Source organism: Triticum urartu, chromosome 2A (assembly GCF_056163025.1).
Source record: "Triticum urartu cultivar PI428250 chromosome 2A, HENAU_Tu73, whole genome shotgun sequence".
Lineage (NCBI taxonomy): Eukaryota > Viridiplantae > Streptophyta > Magnoliopsida > Poales > Poaceae > Triticum > Triticum urartu.
Genome location: NC_141874.1, coordinates 408840903 through 408866892, shown reverse-complemented (window position 1 = coordinate 408866892; position 25990 = coordinate 408840903). Strand labels below are relative to the sequence as shown.

General features: G+C 48.8%; 2 protein-coding genes and 4 non-coding genes across 6 annotated transcripts; 1 reads left to right on the top strand and 5 right to left on the bottom strand.

The window, feature by feature from the left end:
* The first annotated feature begins 9090 nt into the window (after positions 1-9090).
* On the top strand, positions 9091-12576 carry LOC125537532 (uncharacterized). Its single transcript, XM_048700849.2, has 2 exons — positions 9091-11355; positions 12322-12576. Exon 1 carries the CDS (start codon positions 9151-9153, stop codon positions 11335-11337), a length of 2187 nt encoding a protein of 728 aa, XP_048556806.2. The 5' UTR covers positions 9091-9150; the 3' UTR covers positions 11338-11355; positions 12322-12576.
* A 4575-nt stretch (positions 12577-17151) lies between these two features.
* On the bottom strand, positions 17152-19975 carry LOC125537534 (large ribosomal subunit protein uL13z). The gene is made up of 3 exons (XM_048700850.2): positions 19490-19975; positions 19313-19400; positions 17152-17485 (listed from the first exon to the last, which is right to left on the bottom strand). Exons 1-3 carry the CDS (start codon positions 19876-19878, stop codon positions 17342-17344), a joined length of 621 nt encoding a protein of 206 aa, XP_048556807.1. The 5' UTR covers positions 19879-19975; the 3' UTR covers positions 17152-17341.
* On the bottom strand, positions 17793-17875 carry LOC125541841 (small nucleolar RNA SNORD24). The gene has a single exon (XR_007297686.1). It is a non-coding gene; the product is annotated as a small nucleolar RNA SNORD24 (small nucleolar RNA).
* On the bottom strand, positions 18058-18139 carry LOC125541840 (small nucleolar RNA SNORD24). Its single transcript, XR_007297685.1, has one exon. It is a non-coding gene; the product is annotated as a small nucleolar RNA SNORD24 (small nucleolar RNA).
* LOC125541842 (small nucleolar RNA SNORD24) lies at positions 18276-18358 on the bottom strand. Its single transcript, XR_007297687.1, has one exon. It is a non-coding gene; the product is annotated as a small nucleolar RNA SNORD24 (small nucleolar RNA).
* Positions 18790-18872, bottom strand: LOC125541865 (small nucleolar RNA R12). The gene has a single exon (XR_007297705.1). It is a non-coding gene; the product is annotated as a small nucleolar RNA R12 (small nucleolar RNA).
* Positions 19976-25990: the final 6015 nt, after the last annotated feature.

The window sequence follows — 25990 nt, the reverse complement described above, 5'->3', positions numbered from 1 at the left end:
GCACCCGGCCCGAGAGGCGGTGGCCGAGGTACTGCTGGGTTAGGCCCTCGCGAGTTTCTTCCCACTCCCCCGCACTTTCCTTAACGCTCTACGTCCTCAGGTCCCGGCCCTCAAGCGAGCTCAGCCGCCGCTGGTATGACAGGTCGTGATGTCGTGGGTCAAGGCCAGGGGGTGAGGGCTGGAGAGCCAGTAGGAGCCCATGAGTTGCGATGCTCAGGTACCCCCCTTTAACATGCAAGCGGTCCGTGCCGAAGAGGGGGGGAGAGAGCTCACGATGCCCCCAACGTTGCTCCTGGAGTAGGTCCTGCACACCAATCATGAGGAGAAACAAGGCCTGTCGTTACGGTTGCCGACCAACCTATGGTCACTCCAAGGGAGCAGTCAGGGCACTGAGGGCCTGGTGAGGTGGTGTCGTGCGAGGCTGCCGCGGCCAGAGCTCGACCACTCAGGTTTATCAACGCTGCAGGGACTGACCCGTGCGCACGCGCCGTGCCAGAGCGAGCGGCTCTTCAGATAGGCGTCGATCGAGCGGGTGATTAGGTCAGGTATGTTAAGCACATAGGAGGAAATCCAATTTCAAGCGAGCGCAGGTAAAAGCAACCGCCGCTGGGTCGGGCCCGAGCGGCGTGGGGATGGTGTAGCCCGAGGGGCGCCCCCAACAAGGTAAGTAAAGAGCATAAACAAAATGTATACATGCCGCGGGGACGGACCCACGCGGCCTGGGAATGGTGCAGCCCTATGGGCGCTCCCAGCTGAAAGTAGAACTCTGAAAGATGTCACCTGGTGCTGTTGAAGATGAAGTGATGCTGAGGAAGTGAGCGATGTGCGGTGAAGACGTCGGTCCTCATGAGCCCCCAGGCCCAGGGGCCTCGAGAGGCTCCGGTGGCACGTGCAGGTCTTCGGGGACCATCGCCACCTCCGCCAGGACCGCGCGAGGCCCTACCTCCTGAGCCTCCAGAATGCTCCTCAACAGGCGCTGATGTGCAGCGACCGCGCTCGGCAGGCCGAAGGGCATGCGAACATAGCTGTGAGGTGGTCCCCCGCAGCGCCCTACGGCCGAAGGCCATAGGCGCTCCTGGGACGCAACTCGGTTGAGCCCTGGTACGTCGACGCAGACGCGCAGTCCTCCATCCTCGCCTGGATGTGGGGCCATGGCAGGTAAGCGGCGGCTGCCGCGCATGACTCTGGACTCTTGTAGCTCATGGGTGTTCCTTGCGATGAACTCCTGAGGGTTTGGTCTCCTTTGACTTTACCTTCCTGAGGGAAGCGTGCTTGAAAGCACCCCTCCAAGTGGTGCCCGAGTGCCTCCCCCGCGACCTTGGCAAGGTCGGCGGCTCTCCAAGAGAGAGCCCCTGAGCCCTGCCTGAGGAGGGCATCGGGTGCGCCTTCCTATGCGTGAGAGGGTGGCGCACCCTGATCGGGCGCGAATCCTGACGCAATACCTCCGGAGGTGCCTGCCTCCTTGTGGCTCGGGCCAGGTGAGGTCTTCTTCTTCTTGAGGGTCGCCTTGGGAGGCCTCCCGCTCCTGTGATCTGGGTCTTTGATTGCTGCGGCTTGGAACGCACGCTCAAGCGAGCACACTGCGTCCCTTTCTTCACAGGGTACGGTGATGACTCCACCGCTTCCTGGCATCTTGAGGACATTGTAACCATGGTGAGTCACTGCCATAAACTTGGCTAGGGTTGGGTACCCGAGGATGGCGTTGTACGGCAGGCAGATGTGAGCGACGTCGAAGTCGATGAGCTCGGTGCGGTAGTTGTTGCATTGCCCGAAGGTGACCGGAAGGCGAACCTGCCCAATTGGAACAGTGGAACCATCGGTGACTCCTGAGAAAGGCTTGGTCGGCTGAAGCTGGTGGTACGACACTTGGAGATTGTCGAACGTCTCGACGAATAGGACGTTGAGTCCTACCCCGCCATCGATGAGGGTCGTGGTGACCTACATGTTGCTGATGACTGGGGAGCAAAGCATCGGGAGGATTCCGGCCGTTGCCGCACACTTGAGCTGGTCTGCGGAACTGAATGTGATCGCGCACGTAGACCACCTGAGAGGGCGCGTGGCCTCAAGCTTAGGAAGGACTGCATCCACCTCGCGAGCAAACTGCTTGAAGATGCGTTGTGAGGCTGGGGCCTGGGCGCCACCCAAGATGCAAGCAATTGCACGCGGCTCTTGGAAGCCCCCAGTCCCATCATCTTGGTGTTGGTCTTCGTTCCTCCTTGGTGGAGGCGGCAGAGGAGGGAGGCCTGCGTTGCCGTGCGGGTGGCCCTCACGAGGCTGGTCCCTCCAGCCTCCCTCGCGAGGCTGGTCCTGCCAGCGGTCCTCGCGAGGGCGGTCACGCCATCCCTGGCGAAGGCCACAGTCTTCCCATCGTCCGCCACCTCTTCCTCCTCCTCGGCCATAGCCCCTGTCGTTGCGCTCTGGGCGCCGGCCGATTCGCTCATCTCGCACGGCTCTGAGCTCTTGACATTCGTTGGTGTTGTGGGTGTGGAGGTCGTGGTACACGCAGTACCGTCCGCCCTTGGATGACTCAGGCTGATCCCTGCCTCGCTTGGTGTCCGGTTCCGCTGCTAGCACGGCAGCCCCCTTGCGCTTCACGTCTTTGGCCTTGAGCTTCTTTTCTTCCGGGTCGGCTGCCGGGAGCTCGAGGAGGGAGAGACGCCCTTCCTCAGCCCTGGCGCACTTGGTCGCCAAGTTGAACAGCTCCAGGGATGTGCACAGGTCTTCATGGATTGCTAGCTCTTCCTTCAACTTGACGTCGCGCACGCCATCGGAGAAGGCTGAGATGATAGCTTCTTCAGTTACCTTGGGGATCTTGAGGCGAGCGTAGTTGAAGCGCTAGATGTGCTCCTCCAGGGTTTCTCATGGCTGTTGCTTGATGCGGCGCAGGTCGCTCACGGCCGAGGGCCGGTCGCGAGTGCCCTGGAAGTTGGCGATGAAGCGGGTGCGCATCTCGCTCCAGGAGGAGATCGTGTCGGGAGCCAGGTTCAGGAGCCAGGTGCGGGCACCGTCCTTGAGCGCCATGGGGAACCAATTCGCCATGACCTTTTCGTCTCCGTTGGCGGCTACGATGCCCAGCTCGTAGAGCTGTAGGAACTCCGCGGGGTCCGCTGTGCCATCGTAGCGGGGAGGGAGGTCAGGCTTGAACTTGCCTGGCCATGTGACGCCACGCAGCTCGGGGGTGAAGGCGAGGCAGCCCGCCGTGGCCACCGGCACCCTTTGCTGGTGCTGGACTTGTTCTTGCGGGTCACCACGCGCCGCCACTGGGAGCAGCGCGGGGTCCTGTCGTGGAGGCGCTGGGGCGCGATCTTGGCGCGCCGGCGCTGGGAGCGCCCGAGCACCTTCCCGGGGATGTGGGATCTCTTGGCAGCTCCCTTCTTGCTGCGCAGGCGCCAGACGTGGAGGGTCCCGCCCTGGGGCTGCGCGCCTTGGAGCCAAGGCACCTTCTTGGGAAGGAGGCGGCGGAGGCGCCTCCTGGTCCTCGCCCCCTGCACGGGACGGAGAGCGAGGCAGCGAGAGGGACCGCAAGGGGGAGCCCCCTGCGGCACTGACGAGCTCGGTGGTGCGGGCGAGCCAGTCCTTGTAGAGGTCGTCGACGGGGCGATAGTGCAGGAGATCCCGCGCCAAGAGTAGTGAGGCGTGCGCATCCATGGGTGCGCGACGGGCGTGGGACGACGAGCCAGCTGGAGTCAGCGACGGGGTGGCGGTGCGGCCATCCCGCCACACCGAAGGATGCTGGGACGAGGCCTGCTGCTCGTTCCCCGCCAGGCCGGTGGCGGCATTGGCGGCGGGCGACGGGGAACAACGAGGGGGGCCGCCGACGGGCGCCGTCTGGGCGACGCGAGTGGCGCGGGCAGCTCGGCGCTCGGCGCGAGCCCGACGAGCGTCAGCCATGGACACGACGGAAGATCACACGCGAACAGCGGAAGAAAGATTCCGGCGCACCCCTACCTGGCGCGCCAAATTTCGGATTTCGGGTTCCGGCAGACCCTTGAGGTTCGAACACTGGGGTGCGCGCGGAGATCTCTCCCCTACCGATCTACGTCCGATCCTCTCGTGCGAACTAAGATGAAAATGGTGAACAACACAAAAGACACGAGGTTTATACTAGTTCGGGCCACCGTTGTGGTGTAATACCCTACTCCAGTGTGTGGTGTGGTGGATTGCCTCTGGGGCTAATGATTGACAGTACAAGGGAAGAACAGCCTCGCGAGGGGTGTTCTTGAGCTGATGCGGTGTGTTCTACTTAGTCTCTACCGGGTTTTTCCCTTCTCTTCCCTTTTTTTCCTTTTCTCTCTTTTCTTCTTTTCTCCTTCGTGGAGGCTAGCTCTATTTATAGAGGCCCTGGGCCTCTCCCCGAATAATTGAGCGGGAAGGGCGCCAACAATTGGCCATTTTGAAGGGGAACATCTAGTACAAGTTATCCTGACCAAAGGTGGTCTTCGGCTACCAAAAGCACTGGTGATGACGCCGTCTTGGGCTCCATGGTGACCTCCGTCCGGCCGTCCGGCTGGTCTTGGTCTCGTTGCACCGGAATGGTAACCTTTGCCTGATACCTTGGCTGTGCTTGCCCCCTTTGCACCAAAGGGGAAACAAGGACCCTGCGCGGGCCGGCGCCCGCCTGGCCTTAATCGTCATGGCTTGCGTCATGGGATCCTCGCGAGGTACCCTTGCATTGATCTCTCCGCCTCCTCGCGAGCCTGCCTGATGAGGCCGCTCTTGAGGAAGCTTCCTGTCATCCGCCCCGCGAGGGTCTTGAGCTTGGGCTGATGAAGATGGGTCGTGCTGGGCCCCCACTTGAGCCACGTCGCAGGCCGCAGGCAGGCAAGTCTGGGGACCCCCGTTCCCAGAACGCCGACGGTATGATTATACGATATGTATCACACAATCTCAGATTCATCTATTCAACCAACACAAAGGACCTCAAAGAGTGCCCCAAAGTTTCTACCGGAGAATCACGATGAAAACGTGTGCCAACCCCTATGCATAGGTTCCCAATGTCATGAAACCCGCAAGTTGGTCACCAAAACATACATCAAGCGGCACGTGGTATCCCATTGTCACCACAGATATCCACGGCAAGACATACATCAAGTGTTCTCAAGTCTTTAAAGACTCAATCCGATAAGATAACTTCAAAGGGGAAACTCAATTCATTACAAGAGAGAAGAGGGGGAGGAGAAACATAAGATCCAACTATAATAGCAAAGCTCGCGATACATCAAGATCGTGCCAAATCAAGAACACGAGAGAGAGAGAGAGAGATCAAACACATAGCTACTGGTACATACCCTCAGCCCCGAGGGAGAACTACTCCCTCCTCGTCATGGGGAGCGCCGGGATGATGAAGATGGCCACCGGTGAGGGTTCCCCCCTCCGGCAGGGTGCCGGAACAGGGTCCCGATTGACTTTTGGTGGCTACGGAGGCTTCTGTCGGCGGAACTCCCGATCTACTTGCGTTCCGGAAGTTTTAGGTCACGTGGGTATATATGGGTGCAGGGAGGACGTCGGAGGAGCCACGAGGGTCCCACGAGACAGGGGGGGCACGCCCCCCACCCTCGTGAGCACCTCGTGTCTCCCCTGACGTGGGGTCCAAGTTCATCAGGTGTGTTTCCTTCCAAAAATAACTTCTCCAGTTGATTTCATTCCGTTTCGACTCCGTCTGATATTCCTTTTCTTCGAAACACTGAAATAGGCATAAAACAACAAATCTGGGCTGGGCCTCCGGTTAATAGGTTAGTCCCAAAAGTAATATAAAAGTGGATAATAAAGTCCAATATTGCCCAAAACAGTAGATAATATAGCATGGAGCAACCAAAAATTATAGATACGTTGGAGACGTATCACTCGTCGAGACAGAGCGGCGTGAGTGATGCAATGCGGCGTGCTGGGTGACATTCGCGAAGTCAGACATCGCACTGACCGGGGTACTCATGGACCCCGCCCTTGCGGAGGCCTAGGCCTTGGATCAGTCCAGAACCACCAAGCAGACCATCGCACGCCATCGACGTTGGCTCGGCGACCAGCTCCACCAAGTGGGGTTGGCCGAGTCTGACTGCTTCTCCTCGCTCCAAGGGAAGGGTGGGCGGCACAAGGAGGAGTTCGCGATCAGTCGTCGATGCCAGTCAAAGGCAACCGAGCGTCTGCGCCAAGAGGAGGCAGTCGAACGATGAGCACGTTGTGGCAGCTGGACAGTGAAGTTGTGATGCCTGGCAGGTCTTGTGCCATTGGAAGGACGGAGATAACAACTCCGGTGACAACAACAATGGTGGCACGGATAATGCTCAAGCGACGACGCGAACGATGAGAGAGGTCCCGGTGGCCAAGACGATCATGCCTACGTGGTCACCGTCCGGTACCTCGCTTAGTTTAGGTTAAAATTAGTTTATACTTTAAAATTTTGACCGTTTGATGGTAAATATATCAAAATTTAATAAATTCCTAAACTGAACCAAACATTTGATACCCATGATTGAATGTCCGACACTCCACCGGCTATGCATGAACATATCCACGTTGGAGTTACCCTTATCTTATAACTTTTATTTCTCCATTCAACTAGAAAGACCAATGACTGCATCATCACGACTAGAACCAATTACCATTGTCAGCATCTTCACGTGACATGCGTGTGAAGATATACAAGGGTCCGGCGTCATGGACTTGGACCAGAGCAGTGGCTACCTCTCTCGGTTGGAAGGTTGGCCCTGCCTCACGACACGTGTCACCCGACACACGCCAAATGGAAGGTATGCCGACACCTAAGGACCCACTTGTCAAATGCTGCATGGACTCTCGCCTGGATTCCTCACTCTCAAAAGAAAGGAAAAGACCCACTTGCCTATTTTGTCTTTTTATGGGTGCTTGGCTGGCCTCTTGTTCTTTTGTGGTGGCATGCATAGAAGATATACACTTGGGGCTGCGCTCACATGTCACGTGGGCCCCAACATGGCAACGTCCAACACACGGAAGAGAAGATATTGTGGTCCACACTGGAAAGCTACTGACCCTTTTCTAGAAACTTCCTTTTCACCTTTTGTTTGGAACTATACTAGGGGAGTTTTTTTTAAGGGAACGATGAGAGTTATGAATGGGTGGACAAGCAGACACCAAGAAAAGTTGTTGATTCAAGATACTGGTCAAGGTAACAACATGGAGCGAATTTTTCAAAAAAAACCAAGTAGAGAGAGATAGAGAGAGAAAGAAGTGATCAGACATATCATAACTTATATCGTCGGACCATACATATTATCATAGTAGTAGTATTTTTCTTCTTAGTTGTTTGTAGTTGATAAAACAGGCATCCATATAATTATATTTGGAAATGTAGTATCAAAAAAGAAATAACAAAAAGGGATAATTACTGGTTGAGCAAAGTACATAAATGGGAAGTACAATCGTGTGACATATTTGCCTGTCATGTGGGGCCACACGACCTATGCGTGGCATGCGTTGTCATGCCAATCCGAGTTTCGTTGCTTCCTTCTGGTTCCACCGATTCATGACCATGAGCAGAGCTTAATGTCCTGATTCACATGGTTCCAACAGCCTAACTAACTGGAAGTCTTGCACTCTTGCTGCATATCTTTTTCATAAATGAGTGAACTCTTCTGTTTGTTTCTTTTTTGTCTATTGTAGAGGCCTAATTATTAGTAACAAGTAATGGGTGGTCTGAGTTGATTAACAATATTTGGATGCCTAAAAATTAATATTTGAAAACTTCAGGGAGTGGATTTTAATTTGACTATTAAGTGGATGTTAATTTGCACTCCTGCTGCTTATATTTACTTCCCAAAAAGTGCATTCAAAAGTTTAAAAGTTTAAAATACCAGACGCCTATTTCTTATTACCTTCTTTTTACTCCCTCCTTCTCACAATATAAGAGCATTTTTCAACCTATGTTAGCTTGGAAAACGATCTTATATCATGGGGCGGAGGGAGTACATAACATGTGAATTTGGGACTGAAAAACAAAGGAAAAATGCATCGAAGAAAGAACATCTATACACTAATACATCCACACTACCATGTTAATGCACACTCGCTAACTAAGGCAAGAGTTTGCTATTGCAAATCTCTATTGCTTTTGGATCTTCAAGCGAAGCGACTGTCATTCCATCATATACGTATGCCTCATCCTTCCATGTTAGAACCTAATGTGCACCTTGTGACGCCGTTTTTCACTCCACTTTTTTCTTACTTGATTGTCTATTGTTATAGGGACATGCATTGTCCCCCATGTTGGAACCAATGGGGTGGCCACACATTGGCAACTAATTAAGGATACACATTCTTTCTAGTGAACACATTTGACATAATAAAACTTACATAATCTTATTAAACAAAACATAATCTAGCGTTGACGGAGTAGTTTTCATGTTCTTTTACTTCTGTGGAGTAGATTTGATTATTGAGTAGTTGATTACCATGTATTTTAAAAATGGTTTAGTTACTTGAGCCCACATGAGAAGAGTCGAGCAAGGGGGGGGGGGGGGGGGGGGGGCGAAGAATGAGGTTGCAAAGACGCCTTCAGACACGAAAGTAGTGAATGTGATGGGTCGTCGCTATTTTCAACTATTGAAAGCAAAACTTTCGGCCCAACAATATAGGCGCCAAATACGATGGACCGTTAGGAGTATGTGTCGATATCAGCACCCGAAGCGGTTCGCCTTTATGGCTGGGCCTAAGTTTTTTTTAAACATGAATGATCTTTAAGTTGCCGCCAAAAGGTTCACCATCGCTAAGAAAATGCAGTGTAGAAACTTAGCACGGTATATTTACCAAACAAACCACATGGTGAATGTGGTTAGGTATTTCAAAATCAAATGTGAAACAAACAGTCACTAAACTAACAACCGGATCGGCTATTGCCACTGTCACGACCAGTTAAAATTGCAAAACAAATGTATTCTTCCCAAAATATAGCCAAGAAAGGTACTAGGCTATGAATAGAAAAAAAAAAATTAATCAAGTAAAGCCATCCGATTCTCGCAGTCTAGCCCCTTCAGTTTTCTCTTATCACTCCCGAGTCGTTGTCGCTTCGTCTTTTTAATGATGCTATAAGCCTTCACTATTCGGCCCATTCCATTTTCACACCCGACTCCACACCCTCTGCTCCCACAGAGCCAGGGCCTCGTCGGCGACTAGTCGGAGATGGCCTTCCATCGCCAGAGAACACTCTGCTTCACAACCATTGCCACCTTATTCCTCCTCCACCATATCGCCGCCGCTTCCTCCTCGCTAGTCCAAGAACATGATAGGTGGGCTCTCCTCCAACTCATGAACGGACTCTCCTCCGGCTGCGGCGACGTCCCTGGGTACTGGTCACCGGACTCAGGCGTTCAACACTGCTCCTGGAAGGAGGTGAGATGCGACATGCGGTCCCGGGTCGTCGCCATCTCCCTCCCTTCCCAACCCAGCCGGCGCCTCGCCGGGGTGTTGTCACCGGCGGTGGCCGGCCTCACCGACCTCAAAGTACTTTCTCTACCCTCCCGAGGGCTCCGCGGAGAGATACCTGGTGAGTTATGGAGGCTGCAGAACCTGGAGGTCCTCAACCTTGCGGGCAACTCCCTCCGCGGCTCCCTTCCGGCCATCTTCCCCAAGGGGCTGCAGAGTTTGGACCTTTCCGGCAACCAGCTCTCCGGGAGAATCCCTCCTGGTCTCGGGGACTGCTCGCACCTCCGGCGGCTCCGGATGTCTTCCAATTCTCTGGATGGTTTCATCCCTCCGCAGATTGGGAGGCTTGCCGAGTTGCGGGTCTTGGAATTGTCCGGGAACAGACTAGCCGGTGGCGTTCCGCCGGAGCTCCGGCATTGCAGTTACCTTGTCAAGATGGACCTCAGCAGAAATTTACTCCATGGGCAAGTGCCTTCCTCCATTCTCAAGGAGCTCAAGAAGTTGAGGTTTCTGTCATTAGCTGGGAACAATTTCAGTGGTGAGATACCATCCGGTCTGGGTCAGCTGAGATCGCTGAGGCTGCTAAATTTGTCCTCAAATTCTCTGTCAGGAGTGGTTCCCATTGATCTCGTGGCACTGAGAGATCACACAGTTCTACTCCTTGACAGTGATCTGCTCCCTGCGAAGGTTTCCTCTCCTATGCCATCACCTGAAATGGAAGAGATTTCTCAAGTGACAGCTGATAGTTCAGGGGTAGGTCCACCACCCCACTCTGCTGAAGTATTTACAGTCATCCCCCAGTACAAAAGCACCTGGGTACTTACCGAGGCAAACCGAGGCACACCGCCTGATGGCAGCGGCAATGTTGGTCATCTGAAGACCATAGAGATTGTTGCAATAGCTTTGGTGTTAGTCGTCATTGTTGCTCTTCTAGTTGTGGCCACCATATACGTTTTCAAAAGGAGAAGACGGACCCCAAGGCAACCAAGACGCTCTGGCACTGGCACTGGCACTAGAAGGGAGAGGGAGGTGAAGGTTTTTGATGGCGTTGACATTGGAGCTTCCCTAACTTACGAGGCAATTGTCCGGGCCACTGGAAATTTTAATGCAAGCAACTGCATCGGCTTTGGCGGCTTTGGCGCGACATATAGAGCTGAGGTTGCACCTGGGGTTTTGGTGGCAGTAAAGAGGCTTTCTATTGGGAGGCAACACGGTAACAAGCAGTTCCAAGCAGAAGTTGAAACCCTTGGGCGGCGTCACCATCCTAATCTTGTCACTCTCATGGGGTACCATATCAGTGACCAAGAGACATTCCTGATATACAACTATTTGCCAGGTGGAAACTTGGAGAGGTTCATACAGGAGAGAACTAAGAGGCAAATTGGTTGGAGAGTGCTCCACAAAATTGCTCTGGATATTGCTCATGCTCTTGCTTTCATGCATGATGAGTGCTCCCCCCGCATTCTGCACCGAGATGTTAAGCCAAGCAACATATTGCTCGACAATGACTTCAATGCATATCTCTCCGATTTTGGATTAGCGAAACTTCTTCGCAACTCACAAACTCATACAACCACAAGTGTTGCTGGTACTTTCGGTTATGTCGCGCCGGAGTATGCAACGACATGCCGTGTGTCTGATAAAGCAGATGTTTATAGCTATGGGGTTCTGCTTCTTGAACTGATCTCGGATAAGAAAGTACTGGATCCATCGTTCTCTCCATATGGAAATGGTTTCAACATTATTAGCTGGGCTAATAAGCTAATCCAAAGCGGTAGAGTTTGCGAGTTCTTCGTTGAGGGCTTGTGGAATAAGGCCCCACATGATGACCTGGTTGAGATTATGAACCTGGGGGTCCTGTGCACTGTGGAGTCTCTTTCTTCTAGGCCCAAAATGAAGCATGTTGTTCGCCGTCTAAGAGAACTCCGTCCGCCTTCTTACTAGGGAAGAACAAGAATGGAGGTAAGAAGCACTTATTACATGGACTATTTTTATCCACTTCTTATCCATGGATATTAAGTTAGTTTACTTTGGATAGACTGGATGCTTATACCTATGTTGATGTGATAATACTCAAAGGAAAGTTCCAGTAGTAATTTCCTCTTTTTTCCTCAACAGTGTGAATGTTTGCTACTTCTACTTTTTCTTCTTATTATACCATCATACAATGTAGATTCCTGTGCAAGTGTCCTACGGTTAGTGCGTCAGTTTATAAACAAGGAGATCATCTTTCCTTCTCATTTTTCATAAATGTGCTATATTAGTAAAATCGCCCATACAGATGTGAATAATCTCTATGGCCTTCTTTTCTTTTCGGCTTCTATAGCATTGTGCAATATATTTATAAGGACGTTCCCTCGTCGAATTCTGCAAATAAAATTCAGGCTCCCCTATGTGTTAACTAGAGAAAGAAGCAAGTTTGGATGACAACAATTTGTTTCTCAAAGCAGATGGCTGTGCAAGAAACTGACATAGTACCCTGTCGCTTCTTGGTAATGCGGTAGAGAGAAAAGGCTGGTAGAAAAACTGATGGATTGACTAGTGCGTAATTTAGTATGCAGGAATTATTTTTCCAAAATAAAGTATCAGTGGTGGCACTGGTGAAAAAGGAACATCTTTGGTAGTCACACCTAGAAAAGAAAAAGCCTCTTTTTGGTTGTATTTTTGAAGCTGCACATAATTGGCCATCGATGTGGTATACATATTTTCCCCGTTATTCAAGGGAAATCTCACTTTGATGCTGAACATGCCTGGCTGTCAAAATCATTGGCTGGTTCAGCATAAGATGTGCACTCTATTTATGGGGGGAAATCTGAAATAGTTGTGTCTCTAGTTTCATTAATGTTGCATCCAGATAGGGATAGTCATGGTTACCTTTATTAGAGACTGATGTTGTCCTTACTGACATGTGCCATTTCTTGTATGCAGTTCACCAGGGCTTGTGGCACAGTGGTAGGTCGTCTGTTCCGCACAGGAGCGATTCGAGGACAAGATGGACATATGCCCTGTGTTATAGGAACACCCTTAGTATGGTTAGCAGGATAATAATAAGGCCTCTTTTGTGTTCCTTTGTGGTGTGAAGAGGTCTAAACATGTTTACTCCCTCACCGCCAAACACCGTCTTGTTATCGGTGGTACTGTTGTGATCGAATTTGTTGGTCGTTAAATGTGCGCCGCAGCCAAGGTTCTGTGTCTGTTGCAGGGATGCAAATATGAGTGGCAGCCTTGCTGAAAGGTCTAGGTTCTGGTGGTCTTCTCTCAGTCTCAGGCTGTCACGCTTGTGGACATGAAGAACAAGGTAAATGAATTGGTCGGGTCCAGGTGGAAACGAACGATTTACTCCAAAAAAGAAGTTGCAAAAGGTGAAAGTAGCACGTAGACTTGGGTTAGTGGTGCACCAGCAGGTGGACTTGGATTGAGGAAAATACCCGATGCTGAGGAGGCATATCATCGAACAGCTCACCGTTCACCGCGTAGGAGTAGTCCAGCTGCTTGTGTTCATTGTGCGGAGAACTGGAGACCCAGCCGGAGACGATGAAAGCAGAGACGCAGCCATGGTCATGTAGATAGAGAGGAGCTGGACTGGACTGGACTGGGCCAGTTTAAGGGCGGCAGCACTTGCAACTCCATCGACGTCGACTTCCAGAGCCCTTTGGAGGAAGGGACGGTATTGGAAGCTTGGTCGACAAGCGAACAGTTGTGGAAAGCCCTTTGTGCTACAGGACAGTAGCATTTCCCTGCGTCACGCCGGGATGTGGGAGGCTAGAACTTCACGGAAGTGGCGTGGGGAAGAAGAAGAAGTAGGCAGGGAGAGGAAAGTGCCTATACACGCAACACTCGCTTTTTTTTTAGCGAAACGCAACACTCGCTTAGGTGACCGTTACAAGCCCACATGGGTTGGGCTGCTTCAGCCAGGGTTCACGCATGGGCCAGGCCCAGGTCGTAGCATACCCCTCTTAAAGAACAGCTCGCCCTCACCGTTGTTTCTCAAAAAAATAAAAATAAAAACCTTGCCCTCACTGTTCATCACCGCGCCATTGTTGCTGCAGCCGTAGCACTGGACCATTCCCACGTAGTCATGTATAGTGGCAATCCGCTCCAAGCTATCTTCCACTGTGTGCGAGTATTACCTCCCACCCGCATCAGTAGGGACATCAACACTTGAGCCGGCTTGGATATCTATCTTGTCGCCAAGGAGGAACAAAGAATCCGAAATGTCTGAGCCAGGGACCGGTGGGTCTGCAAGTTTGAGTAAGGAAACATGTAAGGATGTACCATAGGATGAATCTTGCTTGAAGTTGGTAATGCCAAGCGATAAGCCACCTCACCCACACGAGCAGTGATCTGGTAGAATCCAAAATATTTGAATCCCAACTCGTGATTGGAACGACGAACCACTGACTTTTGAACAAATGGTTGGGCTTCAGAAATACCCTGATCACCCACCTGAAATTGCATGTTTGGGCGCGTATTATCCTCATGGAATTTCATATGTTGCTAAGCGCGCAACAGGCGTTCCCGAATCAGCCCTTGAATCAAATTGCGTTCAGCTAACCATCCAGACAAGTCAGTGGACAAGGAACTCTGTAAGTTAGAAAGGCCCAAGTGCCGAGGCTGATATCCATAGAGAACCTAGAAGGATGTTGTTCCCAAAGTTGAATCATAGTGTGTGTTGTACCAGTACTTTTCTTTGGAGTGGAATGAACAAAACACCCAAGGAATGTCTCGAGGCATTAACTCAATCTTTCAGTCTGTCCAAGCTTGCATAACTCTTGCCACAGAGTGCTGGTGAAAATGGGATCTCTATCAATTAGGACTTGCGGAAGTCCATGCAACCTATACATGTTATCCACATACAACTGAGCTACTTGGAGAGCCGTAAAAGGATGGGACGGTGGTATAAGGTGACAATATTTACTGAACTTATCAATGGCAACTAAGATTGTGCCAAAGTTTTTACTCTACTTGTCAACATTTGGAGTCTAGTTTGGAGTCTAGCTGTCAAGTCCCCCCCCCCCCTCCCTCGTGACTGCGTTGCCCCCGCAGGCGACCAGCCGTGTTCCTGGCGCCTTCCCCCTCGAGCCCTCTCCCGTTACTCCCTTCCCGCCATCGTCGATGGCGTCCGGCGCCGGCGGCCCCTGGCCTTCACCTCTCGGCGATGTGCCGCCGTGGGGCAGAGCGGAGCCGTGGGGTGCACCTAGACAGCGACGGTCCGATACGACGGCGGGATGGCCTGTCGTGGTCGCGGGTGATCTGCTGGGCGGCGGCACCGGTGTTGGTGGCGGGGTGGCGCGATCTGGCGGTGCCCGCTCGGCCCAAATCCAGGCCCTTGGGGGCCCAACTGGGTCTGGGCAGGACGGTGGTGGGGCGTGTCGATGGCGTGGCTTTCAGGAGGCGGAGGAGCAGTGTTGGGCTGGTGGGTGGTGACGGCGCTGGCGTTGGCCTGCTGCAGCATGGCGGCCGGGCTTTGCGGGCCCGATTTGGGCCTGGGTTGGCCCGGGTGGCCTGGTATGCCCCTGCTGCCACATCCGGACGGTGACCGTGACGGTGCTGGAGGCACAGGTCTCCCGCACGATGGCGGTGGAGGTGGTTCCCTCCCGCACGGCTCCGGTGCTGCCGCTCCCAATTCCTGGCGCTCCTCTCTCCGTCCTAGGGCTCGTGATGGTGATCTAAGTGAGGCAGCGAGGGTGGCATCAAGACCACGTTGGCGCATGCTGGTGGGCAGCAAGTTGGTTGGTTGGCTCCGGATCGGTTGGGCAATGGAGTTTAGGGTGCGGAAGAATTCCCTGCCGGTTCATCCGGCACCGATGCGGTGACGCTGCGGGTGCCACCATTCCTTCTTGAAGGGTGTCGGTGGTGTCCATCCCCCACTTCCCTCTGTGTGTCGGAGGAAACCCTAGGGCACGTCCGGGCAGCAGCGTCGGCGTCACATTCCTTCTTGGAGGTGTTGCTTGGTACGCGGCGGTTAGGACCCTTGGACCGTGGTGGGACGAATCCGAAGGGCGCAGCGGTGGCGGGTCATCCGCGCTTTATCGAGCTGTCGTTGTTGGCATTTGTTTCTTCTTTCTTTTCCTTTTTTTTTGGCTTGATGTGCTGCTGGCCCCAGCAGTTGCTATGTGATCGGTGTTGGTTGCTTTATAATATAAAGCAGGGGGGGCTATTTCTTCAATGTTTTTACTCCTTGGCAACCCTCCAATGAAATCCTTACTAACCAGATTCTAGTCCTCTTTGGGTATGGGAAGTGGACTCAATAACCCTGGTTTCTTGGTGTGCTCAGACTTGGCTTGTTTGCATACGGTACAGTTCTGAACATAGGCTTGTATGTCCTGTTTCATTGCAAGCCAAGCAAACAACCCTTTAATGTGCTGATAAGTGGCTTGGAAACCTGAATATGCACCAATACCACTAGTATGTAAAGAGAGCATAATTGCCTGATGTGCTTCATTGTTATGATTCAGCCAAATTCTATGTTTGTACCTGATGACCCCATTGACAAGAGAGAGTAGCCTTTGACATTTATTCCTGCAAGTGCCAATTTCTGCAACAATTCTTTGTCTACAGGGTACTGTTGATAGCCTTCAGTTACCACAAATAGCCACTTGGGTGTTCAAAAGGAAATGGCAGCCAACTCCATAGGTGTAGGGGGCCTTAACAGAGCATCAAATGCAGCACTATCCAAACCTTTTCTATAGACAATGTTATATTGGAGCCCCAAGAGTTTGAGAAATGCCTTATGTTGCATAGAAGAAAAGCTACTTAACTGCTGATCTTGCAAATGTATCGAGCTTTTGTGATTAGTAGAAATGGTGAAAGGTGCATGCTGTAAGTATGACTTCCATGTATCTACCTTTTCATGTGTGGATAGGGCCTGAGACTTAGGGCCAGAGCTTTGCCGAGGTAAGAGAGAGGGTGACCCTCGTGCATAAGCGTAACTCCAATCTCTTTGTTGCTAGTATTTGTTTCTACAACAAAATGTTTCTTGAAGTCTGGTAGAGCTAGTATTGGAGCTGCAACAAGTGCTTCTTTGAGATGCTGAAAGGCAATTTTAGTAGTAGGTGACTAAGAAGAGGGATGGACTTTCACCTAGTTCGGCATCGGTGAACTTTTCTCTTTTGAGACATATGACTGTTAATTTCTACTGCTATTTATTAGTAGTTAGGATGAACTACCATTTATGTACTAGTTAGGACTGAAATGATGTTTTAATTGTGTGCAATAAGGTCATCACTGGTGAGAAGAGGTGATCACAAGCTACGCCATGCCCAACGCATGTCACCAAACAAGCATGCGTTTTTGGCATACATTTACTCAGTTAGGTCCAACTGAGTCACAGATAAAAAGACCAAAAAAAGGATGCAACCTACCAAGCATGCCCTTGATGCATCGCTCGCATGCGAAGAGTTTCTGGACAGCTCGCCATCGGTTTAAACTAAAAATCCTAACGTGGAAATAAAAGATATTCTGATGGCCGATCTGTGTACGATTATCTCCATAATGTACTCGATTTGGATGTCCAGAAACCGTTGGATCGCATGATGGTGAGGTGTTCGATCCTCTGTAACCAGTGAAATGGGCAGAGAAAACCTCGTCTTTGCTTAAACTGCAGTGCTGGGCAATGTTGGCAAACACCTGAACCGGTATGGGTGAAGACAAACAATAATGTTGCCGCGGATCAATGTGCTTTAACTCGCTTGCACGCTTGATTTGTGTGAGAGCTGGATCTAGAAGCGTCATAAGTTTCTGGCGACAACAAAAACATGATGGGAGAAAACACATCTTTGAAATCTCATGGGGCGAAAACAACAATACCAAACAATCCATTTGCTACAAAGATTGGAATAGTATAGATACTCAGAGGTTTCAAATCTCAACGACACTCTCAGGCTACTAACGTAAGCAATAACCACCATTATCCAGCAAAACAGACCATGCATGACTGGGCGGCACACTAGTATTTGATTGGTGCCAGGATGTCCAACTGAGAACCCAGCTTCTCCTCGGCAGCCTTCTCAGCCTTGAAGCGCAGCTTGGCCAGTTGCTTCCTCCTGTCATACGACACCTTTGCCTTCTCCTTCCTCTTCTCCTCCAGTTCCTGCCAGTTTAAACAAAAGAGGTGATGAGCCATTTTCCAAATAACATCTAGTGGCAGCAGGTATGCGTATGTTTTCAAGGCATGCGCTCAAATAAAGAATTAAAAACAGTCCCCAATCAAGAACCTAACATGGCGCTGGAGATCTTGCTGGTCAATGGCCATTAACTATTGAAATGCTCAACAAGAGCAGCGCACATTTATCTAACATCATTACGATATGTGCAATCTGATTTTGATTTTTTTTTCTAAAACGATCTAGCTAACAAAATAAAAAACAATAAGAAAACAAGCCATGGCTGTCATAGGAGGCCTCAGAGATCTTGGTGGTTATGATCATCAACTGGGGAGCACCCATCAAGAGTAGCAAATATAGATCTCACATCATATGCTTACAACTAAAGCACAGGAGAATCAAACAAAAGAACAGGGTAAAAGCCAAGTCAAATGTACATGAGGAACAGGTATTATGAGACCCAATCCCAGTTTTATGATTTGCTGTCTTATTAAATAATTGAAGCAAACTATAACAGATTTAAACAATAATAAGAAAACAATGCCTGGTTGTTAAAAGAGGCCTCAGAGATCTTGGTGATTATGGTCATCAACTGGGAGCATCCATCAAGAGTAGCAAATATTAATCTCACATCATAGGCTTATAACTCAAGCACAGGAGAATCAAACGAAAGAACAAGCTAAACACCACATCCAAATGTTAAATGAGAATCAAATAATTGAAACAAATTAGCAAACAAATTTTAAATAACAATAAGAATCCCTGGAAGTTAAAAGAGGCCTCAGAGATCTTGGTGATTATGGTCATCAACTGGGGAACACCCATCAAGAGTAGCAAACATTAATCTCACATCACAGGCTTATAACTGAAGCACAGGAGAATCAAATAAAAGAACAGGCTAAAAGCCACAGCCAAATGTTGAATGAGAAACAGGTGCCGAAGTCCCAATCGCAGTTTTATGATTTGATATCTGAGTTCAAATAATTGAGACGAACTAGACAACAAATTTTAAATAACAATAAGAATTGCTGGTTGTTAGATACGCCTCAGAGATCTTGGTGGTTATGGTCGTCAACTAAACACAAGAGAAACCAACAAAAGAACATGATGATAACCACAGCCAAATGTTACTACATGAGAATCTTACAATGGAGTGTGGCAACAAATGCCATGATCAATCAGAAATCATCATTGACAAAATTAATCAAAATCGGGCTAAAAGATAAAAATATCATCAGACACGAGGGAACAGGCGAATTAAAATAGCTTTTGCTGTCAAAAAATTAGCATGAATAGTCAGAAGTAGCTGGTTGTAAGCATCATCTTTGTGAAAAATCAATGGACATCAGTCCTGAGTTTCTGCATCATCCCAGTCATGCTAAATTTGCACTTACAATGTAAAAAATCAACAAATTCAAATGGCACAAAAAAGTTCTCAATGCACTTAACAAGGAAGGAACTGATGGAAGCTACTAAGCTAAGCACAAAAGGAAACTTGACAGTGCCTTTTGTTAAAATCAGTAAAATAGGCTTACACAATTCAGCATTTCACTCTATCACTATCCAAAACCTTATTTCATGTCGACCCATAACCTAACCTGTGTTTCAGCTCGACAGCAATTAATTTTGACTTAGCCACACAGTGAGAAGCTATCATCTAAAATTCTCAATAAAAATCTGGTTGATATCTACAAACTAAACCCACAGGACAACTACATCTAACATTGTGAGCCAAAGAATCATATGTATGCATCACATCATCATCATTTTTGTTCAGAGGTGACAACCAGAGTGATCGATGTAACAAAACGTACCTTGATAGTTTCATGGTAGTTCCATCCGACCTCCTTGGAAAGCTCGCCGAGCAGACAGAACCTGTGCCCCGGCTGCAGCCTCAGAACCCTATCCAACAACAAGTCACACAAAGATCATCACCACATAACTAACTAAATCCGCCATTAGAGTGCAAGCAAGAAAGATAAGGCGCGTACTTTAGCGCGTCGGGAATGACCATACGCTTGGTGCGATCGTAAGGCGGCGGGACGCCCTCGAAAGCCTTGAGCCTGGCGAGTGCGGCCTCGCCGCGGGGCGTCTTGTGCGGGATCATGCCGCGCACGGTGCGCCAGAAAATGCGCGAGGGAGCGCGGAAGTGGATGGGGCCGTGCGAGGGCTTGGTGTTCATCCGCTTGCGGAGGAAGCGGAGGTACTTCATCTTCTGACGGACCAGCCCGCCGGAGATGCACATCTCCTCGCACCGGACCACCACCACGCGCTGCCCGTTGAGCAGCTCCTTGGCCACGATCGACGCAAGGCGACCCAGCATGTGGTGGCGCGCATCCACCACCACGCGACGCGCGGACACACCGGAGCCAGACACCATCGTTACCTGTTGTTGGCTTCTCCCTTCCTCTCTTCCTCCGGCTCCGGTGGTGGTCGTGGGTGGCGGCGGCGAAGGAGGGAGCAGCAAGACGTTAGGGTTTATGATTTTATAGGCGACCAGGAGGTAGCAGATTGGGCCAGGCGGTTGCTAGTGCTCTCAAAAGAACAATAGGCCTCGTTACCTAATAAACTTTTAATGGGCTGTACTCCACAAAAAGTCCTAATAGGCTTACACTATGTCAGAAAGCGGGTCAGTCCCGTGCGCATGTTGTGAACAAATTTTTGAAACTTTGAACATTTTTTTGAATCCGCAAACATTTTTGGAATTGAGTAACATTTTCTTTAAATTCAGGAATAATTTTATTGTTTTGATGAAAAAATGTATTGAATGCATGAATTTTTTTTGAATCCATGATTATTTTTAAAAATTTGCAAACAGTTTTTGAAATTCGCAAACATTTTTTATTTTTTTTGAACATTTTTAGTTAATGAACATTATATGAAATCCCAAACTTTTTCCAAATTTGCGAGCATTTTTTGAAAATCATGAACATTTTATGATTTCCGAACATCTTTCAAAATCATAAATAATTTTTGTATTCATGAATATTTTATGATTTCTCGGAAAAAATTCAAAATTCACAAAAAAAATTAAATTTGGAAGTTTTTGGAAACCTTGAATTCTTAAAGAAGTAAACAAAAACATAAAAGAAAAAAACAAGAAGCAAAGAAATAAAATAGAAAAGCAAAAAAAACAGGAGGCATCCCGTTGCGCATATGGGCCGGCCCAGAAGGGCGGACAGGGTGATGTCTATTACATAACCTTATCTTGTAGACTCTGTTGGGCCACCAAGCACAAAGTTTTGTAGTACAGCGGCAAATTTCCATGGTTTAAGGTTTATCAATCCGCAAGAGATGCATGGTGAAGATGGTTTGTCTCAAACAACCATTCAGTCAAATACAAGTGGTCTTTTAACCCCCCCCCCCAAACACTCAAAGTTGTTAGGTGTATAGGTGCACTAATTCGGTAAAGAGATAATGATAGATGTGCGATATTGATGGTAGAAATATGTTTTTCTAATCTGAATAAATAAAAACATCAACGTAACAAGTAACAAAAATGAGTTAAATAGTGTTTGAATGCGTGGAAACAAGGCACATGGTTCATATTTTCGCTATTGCCACCTCTCAACATCATTACTCCCTCTGTTTATTTTTGTAAGACGTTTAAGACATCTGAAATCGAACTGTTTTGGGTGTTGTTTTAAATGCCTAAAACGTCTTACAAAAGTGAACGGAGGGAGTAACATAGTTCAACATCATGATAATCCCTCAACACGTGCAATAAAGAGTTGATCCAAAGTTTCTATTTTTTTATCGAAGAAAGTAAGAAGAAATTCCGTAGGTGTGCCTAACAGCAAACCACCTCAAACTTGTCTTTCTAATATTAATCTATTGAATCATCCCTATGTGCCACGCATAGTCCCAAAAATTGTACTACGATGCTACTCCCGTAGGAGTTGTTGGATTCCCTCAAGGGGAAAGGTGATGTAGCACAACATAAAGTATTTCCCCCTGTTAAGAATCAAGGTTTATCGAACCAGTAGGACTCACCAAGCTGACAATGTAAACAACACTTGCACACAAACACAATACAAATGCTTGCACCCAGCCTGACTAGGAGGTTAGTAATCACATTGTCTTGCTAGTTACAAGATTAAAAGCAATAGATAGTGATAATATCAAAGAGCTAAAAAGTAAAAGGAATGTAAAAGAGCAAATTTATAATAACTTTGTATTAATGGATAATGGACATGGTGTTGGAAATATGCCCTAGAGGCAATAATAAAAGCATTATTATTATATTTCTTTGTTCATGATAATTGTCTTTATTCATGCTATAACTGTATTATCCGAAAATCGTAATACACGTGTGAATACATAGACCATAATATGTCCCTAGTAAGCCTCTAGTTGACTAGCTCGTTGATCAACAGATAGTCATGGTTTCCTGGCTATGGACATTGGATGTCATTGATAACGGGATCACATCATTAGGAGAATGATGTGATGGACAAGACCCAATCCTAAACATGGCACAAAGATCGTGTAGTTCGTTTGCTAGAGCTTTTCCAATGTCAAGTATCTTTTCCTTTGACCATGAGATCGTGTAACTCCCGGATACCGTAGGAGTGCTTTGGGTGTATCAAACGTCACAACGTAACTGGGTGACTATAAAGGTGCATTACAGGTATCTCCGAAAGTGTCTGTTGGGTTGACACGGATCGAGACTGGGATTTGTCACTCCATGTAACGGAGAGGTATCACTGGGCCCACTCGGTAATGCATCATCATTATGAGCTCAAGGTGACCAAGTGGTTGGTCACGGGATCATGCGTTACGGTACGAGTAAAGTGACTTGCCGGTAACGAGATTGAACAAGGTATTGGGATACCGACGATCGAGTCTCGGGCAAGTAACATACCGATTGACAAAGGGAATTGTATATGGGGTTGATTAATCCTCGACATCGTGGTTCATCCGATGAGATCATCGTGGAGCATGTGGGAGCCATCATGGGTATCCAGATCCCGCTGTTGGTTATTGACCGGAGAGTCGTCTCGGTCATGTCTGCTTGTCTCCCGAACCCGTAGGGTCTACACACTTAAGGTTCGGTGACGCTAGGGTTATGAAGATATGTATATGCAGTAATCTGAATGTTGTTCGGAGTCCCGGATGAGATCCCGGACGTCACGAGGAGTTCCGGAATGGTCCGGAGGTAAAGAATTATATATAGGAAGTGCTGTTTCGGCCATCGGGACAAGTTTCGGGGTTATCGGTATTGTACCGGGACCACCGGAGGGGTCCCGGGGGCCCACCGGGTGGGGCCACCTGTCCCGGGGGGGCACATGGGCTGTAGGGGGTGCGCCTTGGCCTATATGGGCCAAGGGAACCAGCCCTACTAGGCCCATGCGCCTAGGGTTTCCACCACGGAGGAGTCCAAGTGGTGGAAGGCACCCCGAGGTGCCTTGGGGGGGAGGGAAACCCTCCCCTGGCCGCCGCACCTAGGAGATTGGATCTCCTAGGCTGCGCACCACCCCCCCTTGGCCCTCCTATATATAGTGGGGGAGAGGAGGGATTTCATACCTCAGCCTTTGGTGCTTCCTCTCTCCCCGTTACGTCTCTCTCTCGCAGTATAGGCGAAGCCCTGCTACTGTGACGCCCTGCATCCACCACTACGCCGTCGTGTTGCTGGATCTTCATCAACCTCTCTTCCTCCCTTGCTGGATCAAGAAAGGAGGAGACGTCATCCGTTCTGTACGTGTGTTGAACGCGGAGGCACCGTCCGTTCGGTGCTAAGATCATCGGTGATTTGAATCACGTCGTGTTCGACTACATCATCCCCGTTCTTTGAACGCTTCCGCTCGCGATCTACAAGGTACGTAGATGCATCTAATCACTCGTTGCTAGATGAACTTCTAGATGGATCTTGGTGAAACCGTAGGAAATTTTTTTTGTTTTCTGCAACGTTCCCCAACAGTGGCATCATGAGCTAGGTCTATGCGTAGTTCTCTTGCACGAGTAGAACACAAAGTAGTTGTGGGCGTTGATTTTGTTCAATATGCTTGCCGTTACTAGTCTTATCTTGATTCGGCGGCATCGTGGGATGAAGCGGCCCGGACCGACCTTACACGTACTCTTACATGAGACAGGTTCCACCGACTGACATGCACTAGTTGCATAAGGTGGCTAGCGGGTGTCTGTCTCTCCTACTTTAGTCGGATCGGATTCGATGAAAAGGGTCCTTATGAAGGGTAAATAGCAATTGGCATATCACGTTGTGGTCATTGCGTAGGTAAGAAACGTTCTTGCTAGAAACCCATAGCAGCCACGTAAAACATGCAAACAACAATTAGAGGACGTCTAACTTGTTTTTGCAGGGTATGCTATGTGATGTGATATGGCCAAAAGGATGTGATGAATGATATATGTGATGTATGAGATTGATCATGTTCTTGTACAAGGAATCACGACTTACATGTCGATGAGTATGACGGTGACAAGGATGATCATGGAGCCCCAAGATGGAGATCAAAGGAGCTATGTGATATTGGCCATATCATGTCACTATTATTATTTGATTACATGTGATGTTTATCATGTTTTGCATCTTGTTTACTTAAAACGACGGTAGTAAATAAGATGATCCCTTACAACAATTTCAAGAAGTGTTCTCCCCTAACTGTGCACCGTTGCTACAGTTCGTTGCTTCGAAGCACCACGTGTTAATCGGGTGTGATAGATCCTTTCGTTCACATACAACGGGTGTAAGAAGTTTTACACATGCAAAAACACTTAGGGTTAACTTGACGAGCCTAGCATGTGAAGACATGGCCTCGGAACACAGAGACCGAAAGGTCGAACACGAGTCGTATGGAAGATACGATCAACATGGAGATGTTCACCGACGATGACTAGTCCGTCTCACGTGTTAATCGGACACGGCTTAGTTGACTTGGATCGTGTAACACTTAGATGACTAGAGGGATGTCTAATCTGAGTGGGAGTTCATTAATAATTTGATTAGATGAACTTAATTATCATGAACTTAGTCTAAAATCTTTACAATATGTCCTGTAGATCAAATGGCCAACGTTGTATTCAATTTCAACGCGTTCCTAGAGAAAACCAAGCTGAAAGACGATGGCAGCAACTATACGGACTGGGTCCGGAACCTGAGGATTATCCTCATAGCTGCCAAGAAAGATTATGTCCTACAAGAACCGCTAGGTGATCCACCCGTCCCACAGAACCAAGACGCTATGAACGCTTGGCAGACACGTACTGATGACTACTCCCTCGTTCAGTGCGGCATGCTTTACAGCTTAGAACCGGGGCTCCAAAAGCGTTTTGAGAGACATGGAGCATATGAGATGTTCGAAGAGCTAAAAATGGTTTTTCAAGCTCATGCCCGGATCGAGAGATATGAAGTCTTCGATAAGTTCTTCAGCTGTAAGATGGAGGAAAATAGTTCTGTCAGTGAGCACATACTCACTATGTCTGGGTTACATAACCGCTTGACTCAGCTGGGAGTTAATCTCCCGGATGACGCGGTCATTGACAGAATCCTCCAGTCGCTTCCACCAAGCTACAAGAGCTTTGTGATGAACTTCAATATGCAGGGGATGGTAAAGACCATTCCTGAAGTATTTGCTATGCTGAAATCAGCAGAGGTAGAAGTCAGGAAGGAACATCAAGTGTTGATGATGAATAAAACCACTAAGTTCAAGAAGGGCAAGGGTAAAAAGAACTTCAAGAAGGACGACAAGGAAGTTGCTGCGCCCGGCAAGCAAGCTGTCGGGAAGAAGTCAAAGAATGGGCCCAAGCCTGAGACAGAGTGCTTTTATTGCAAAGGGAAGGGTCACTGGAAGCGGTACTGCCCCAAATACTTAGCGGACAAGAAGGCCGGCAACACCAAAGGTATATTTGATATACATGTAATTAATGTGTACCTTACCAGTACTCGTAGTAACTCCTGGGTATTTGATACCGGTGCCGTTGCTCATATTTGTAACTCACCACAGGAGCTGCGGAATAAACGGAAACTGGAAAGGGACGAGGTGACGATGCGCGTCGGGAATGGTTCCAAGGTCGATGTGATCGCCGTCGGCACGCTACCTCTACATTTACCTACGGGATTAGTTATAAACCTCAATAATTGTTATTTAGTGCCATTCTGAGCATGAACATTGTATCAGGATCTCGTTTAATACGAGATGGCTACTCATTTAAATCCGAGAATAATGGTTGTTCTATTTATATGAGAGATATGTTTTATGGTCATGCTCCGATAGTCAATGGTTTATTCTTAATGAATCTCGAGCGTATTACTACACATGTTCATAGTGTGAGTACCAAAAGATGTAAGGTTGATAATGATAGTCCCACATACTTGTGGCACTGCCGCCTTGGTCACATAGGTGTCAAACGCATGAAGAAGCTCCATGCAGATGGACTTTTAGAGTCTCTTGATTATGAATCATTTGACACGTGCGAACCATGCCTCATGGGAAAAATGACCAAGACTCCGTTCTCAGGAACAATGGAGCGAG

What these genes read in the sequence shown, in the direction of transcription:
- LOC125537534 (XM_048700850.2), bottom strand. Translation starts at nt 19,878, where the DNA reads ATGGTGTCTGGCTCCGGTGTGTCCGCGCGTCGCGTGGTGGTGGATGCG. An exon ending in GTCATTCCCGACGCGCTAAA is followed by an intron (nt 19,401 to 19,489) that starts GTACGCGCCTTA and finishes GTTGTTGGATAG; the next exon opens with GGTTCTGAGGCTGCAGCCGG. An exon ending in ACTACCATGAAACTATCAAG is followed by an intron (nt 17,486 to 19,312) that starts GTACGTTTTGTT and finishes TTAAACTGGCAG; the next exon opens with GAACTGGAGGAGAAGAGGAA.
- LOC125537532 (XM_048700849.2), top strand. Translation starts at nt 9,151, where the DNA reads ATGGCCTTCCATCGCCAGAGAACACTCTGCTTCACAACCATTGCCACC.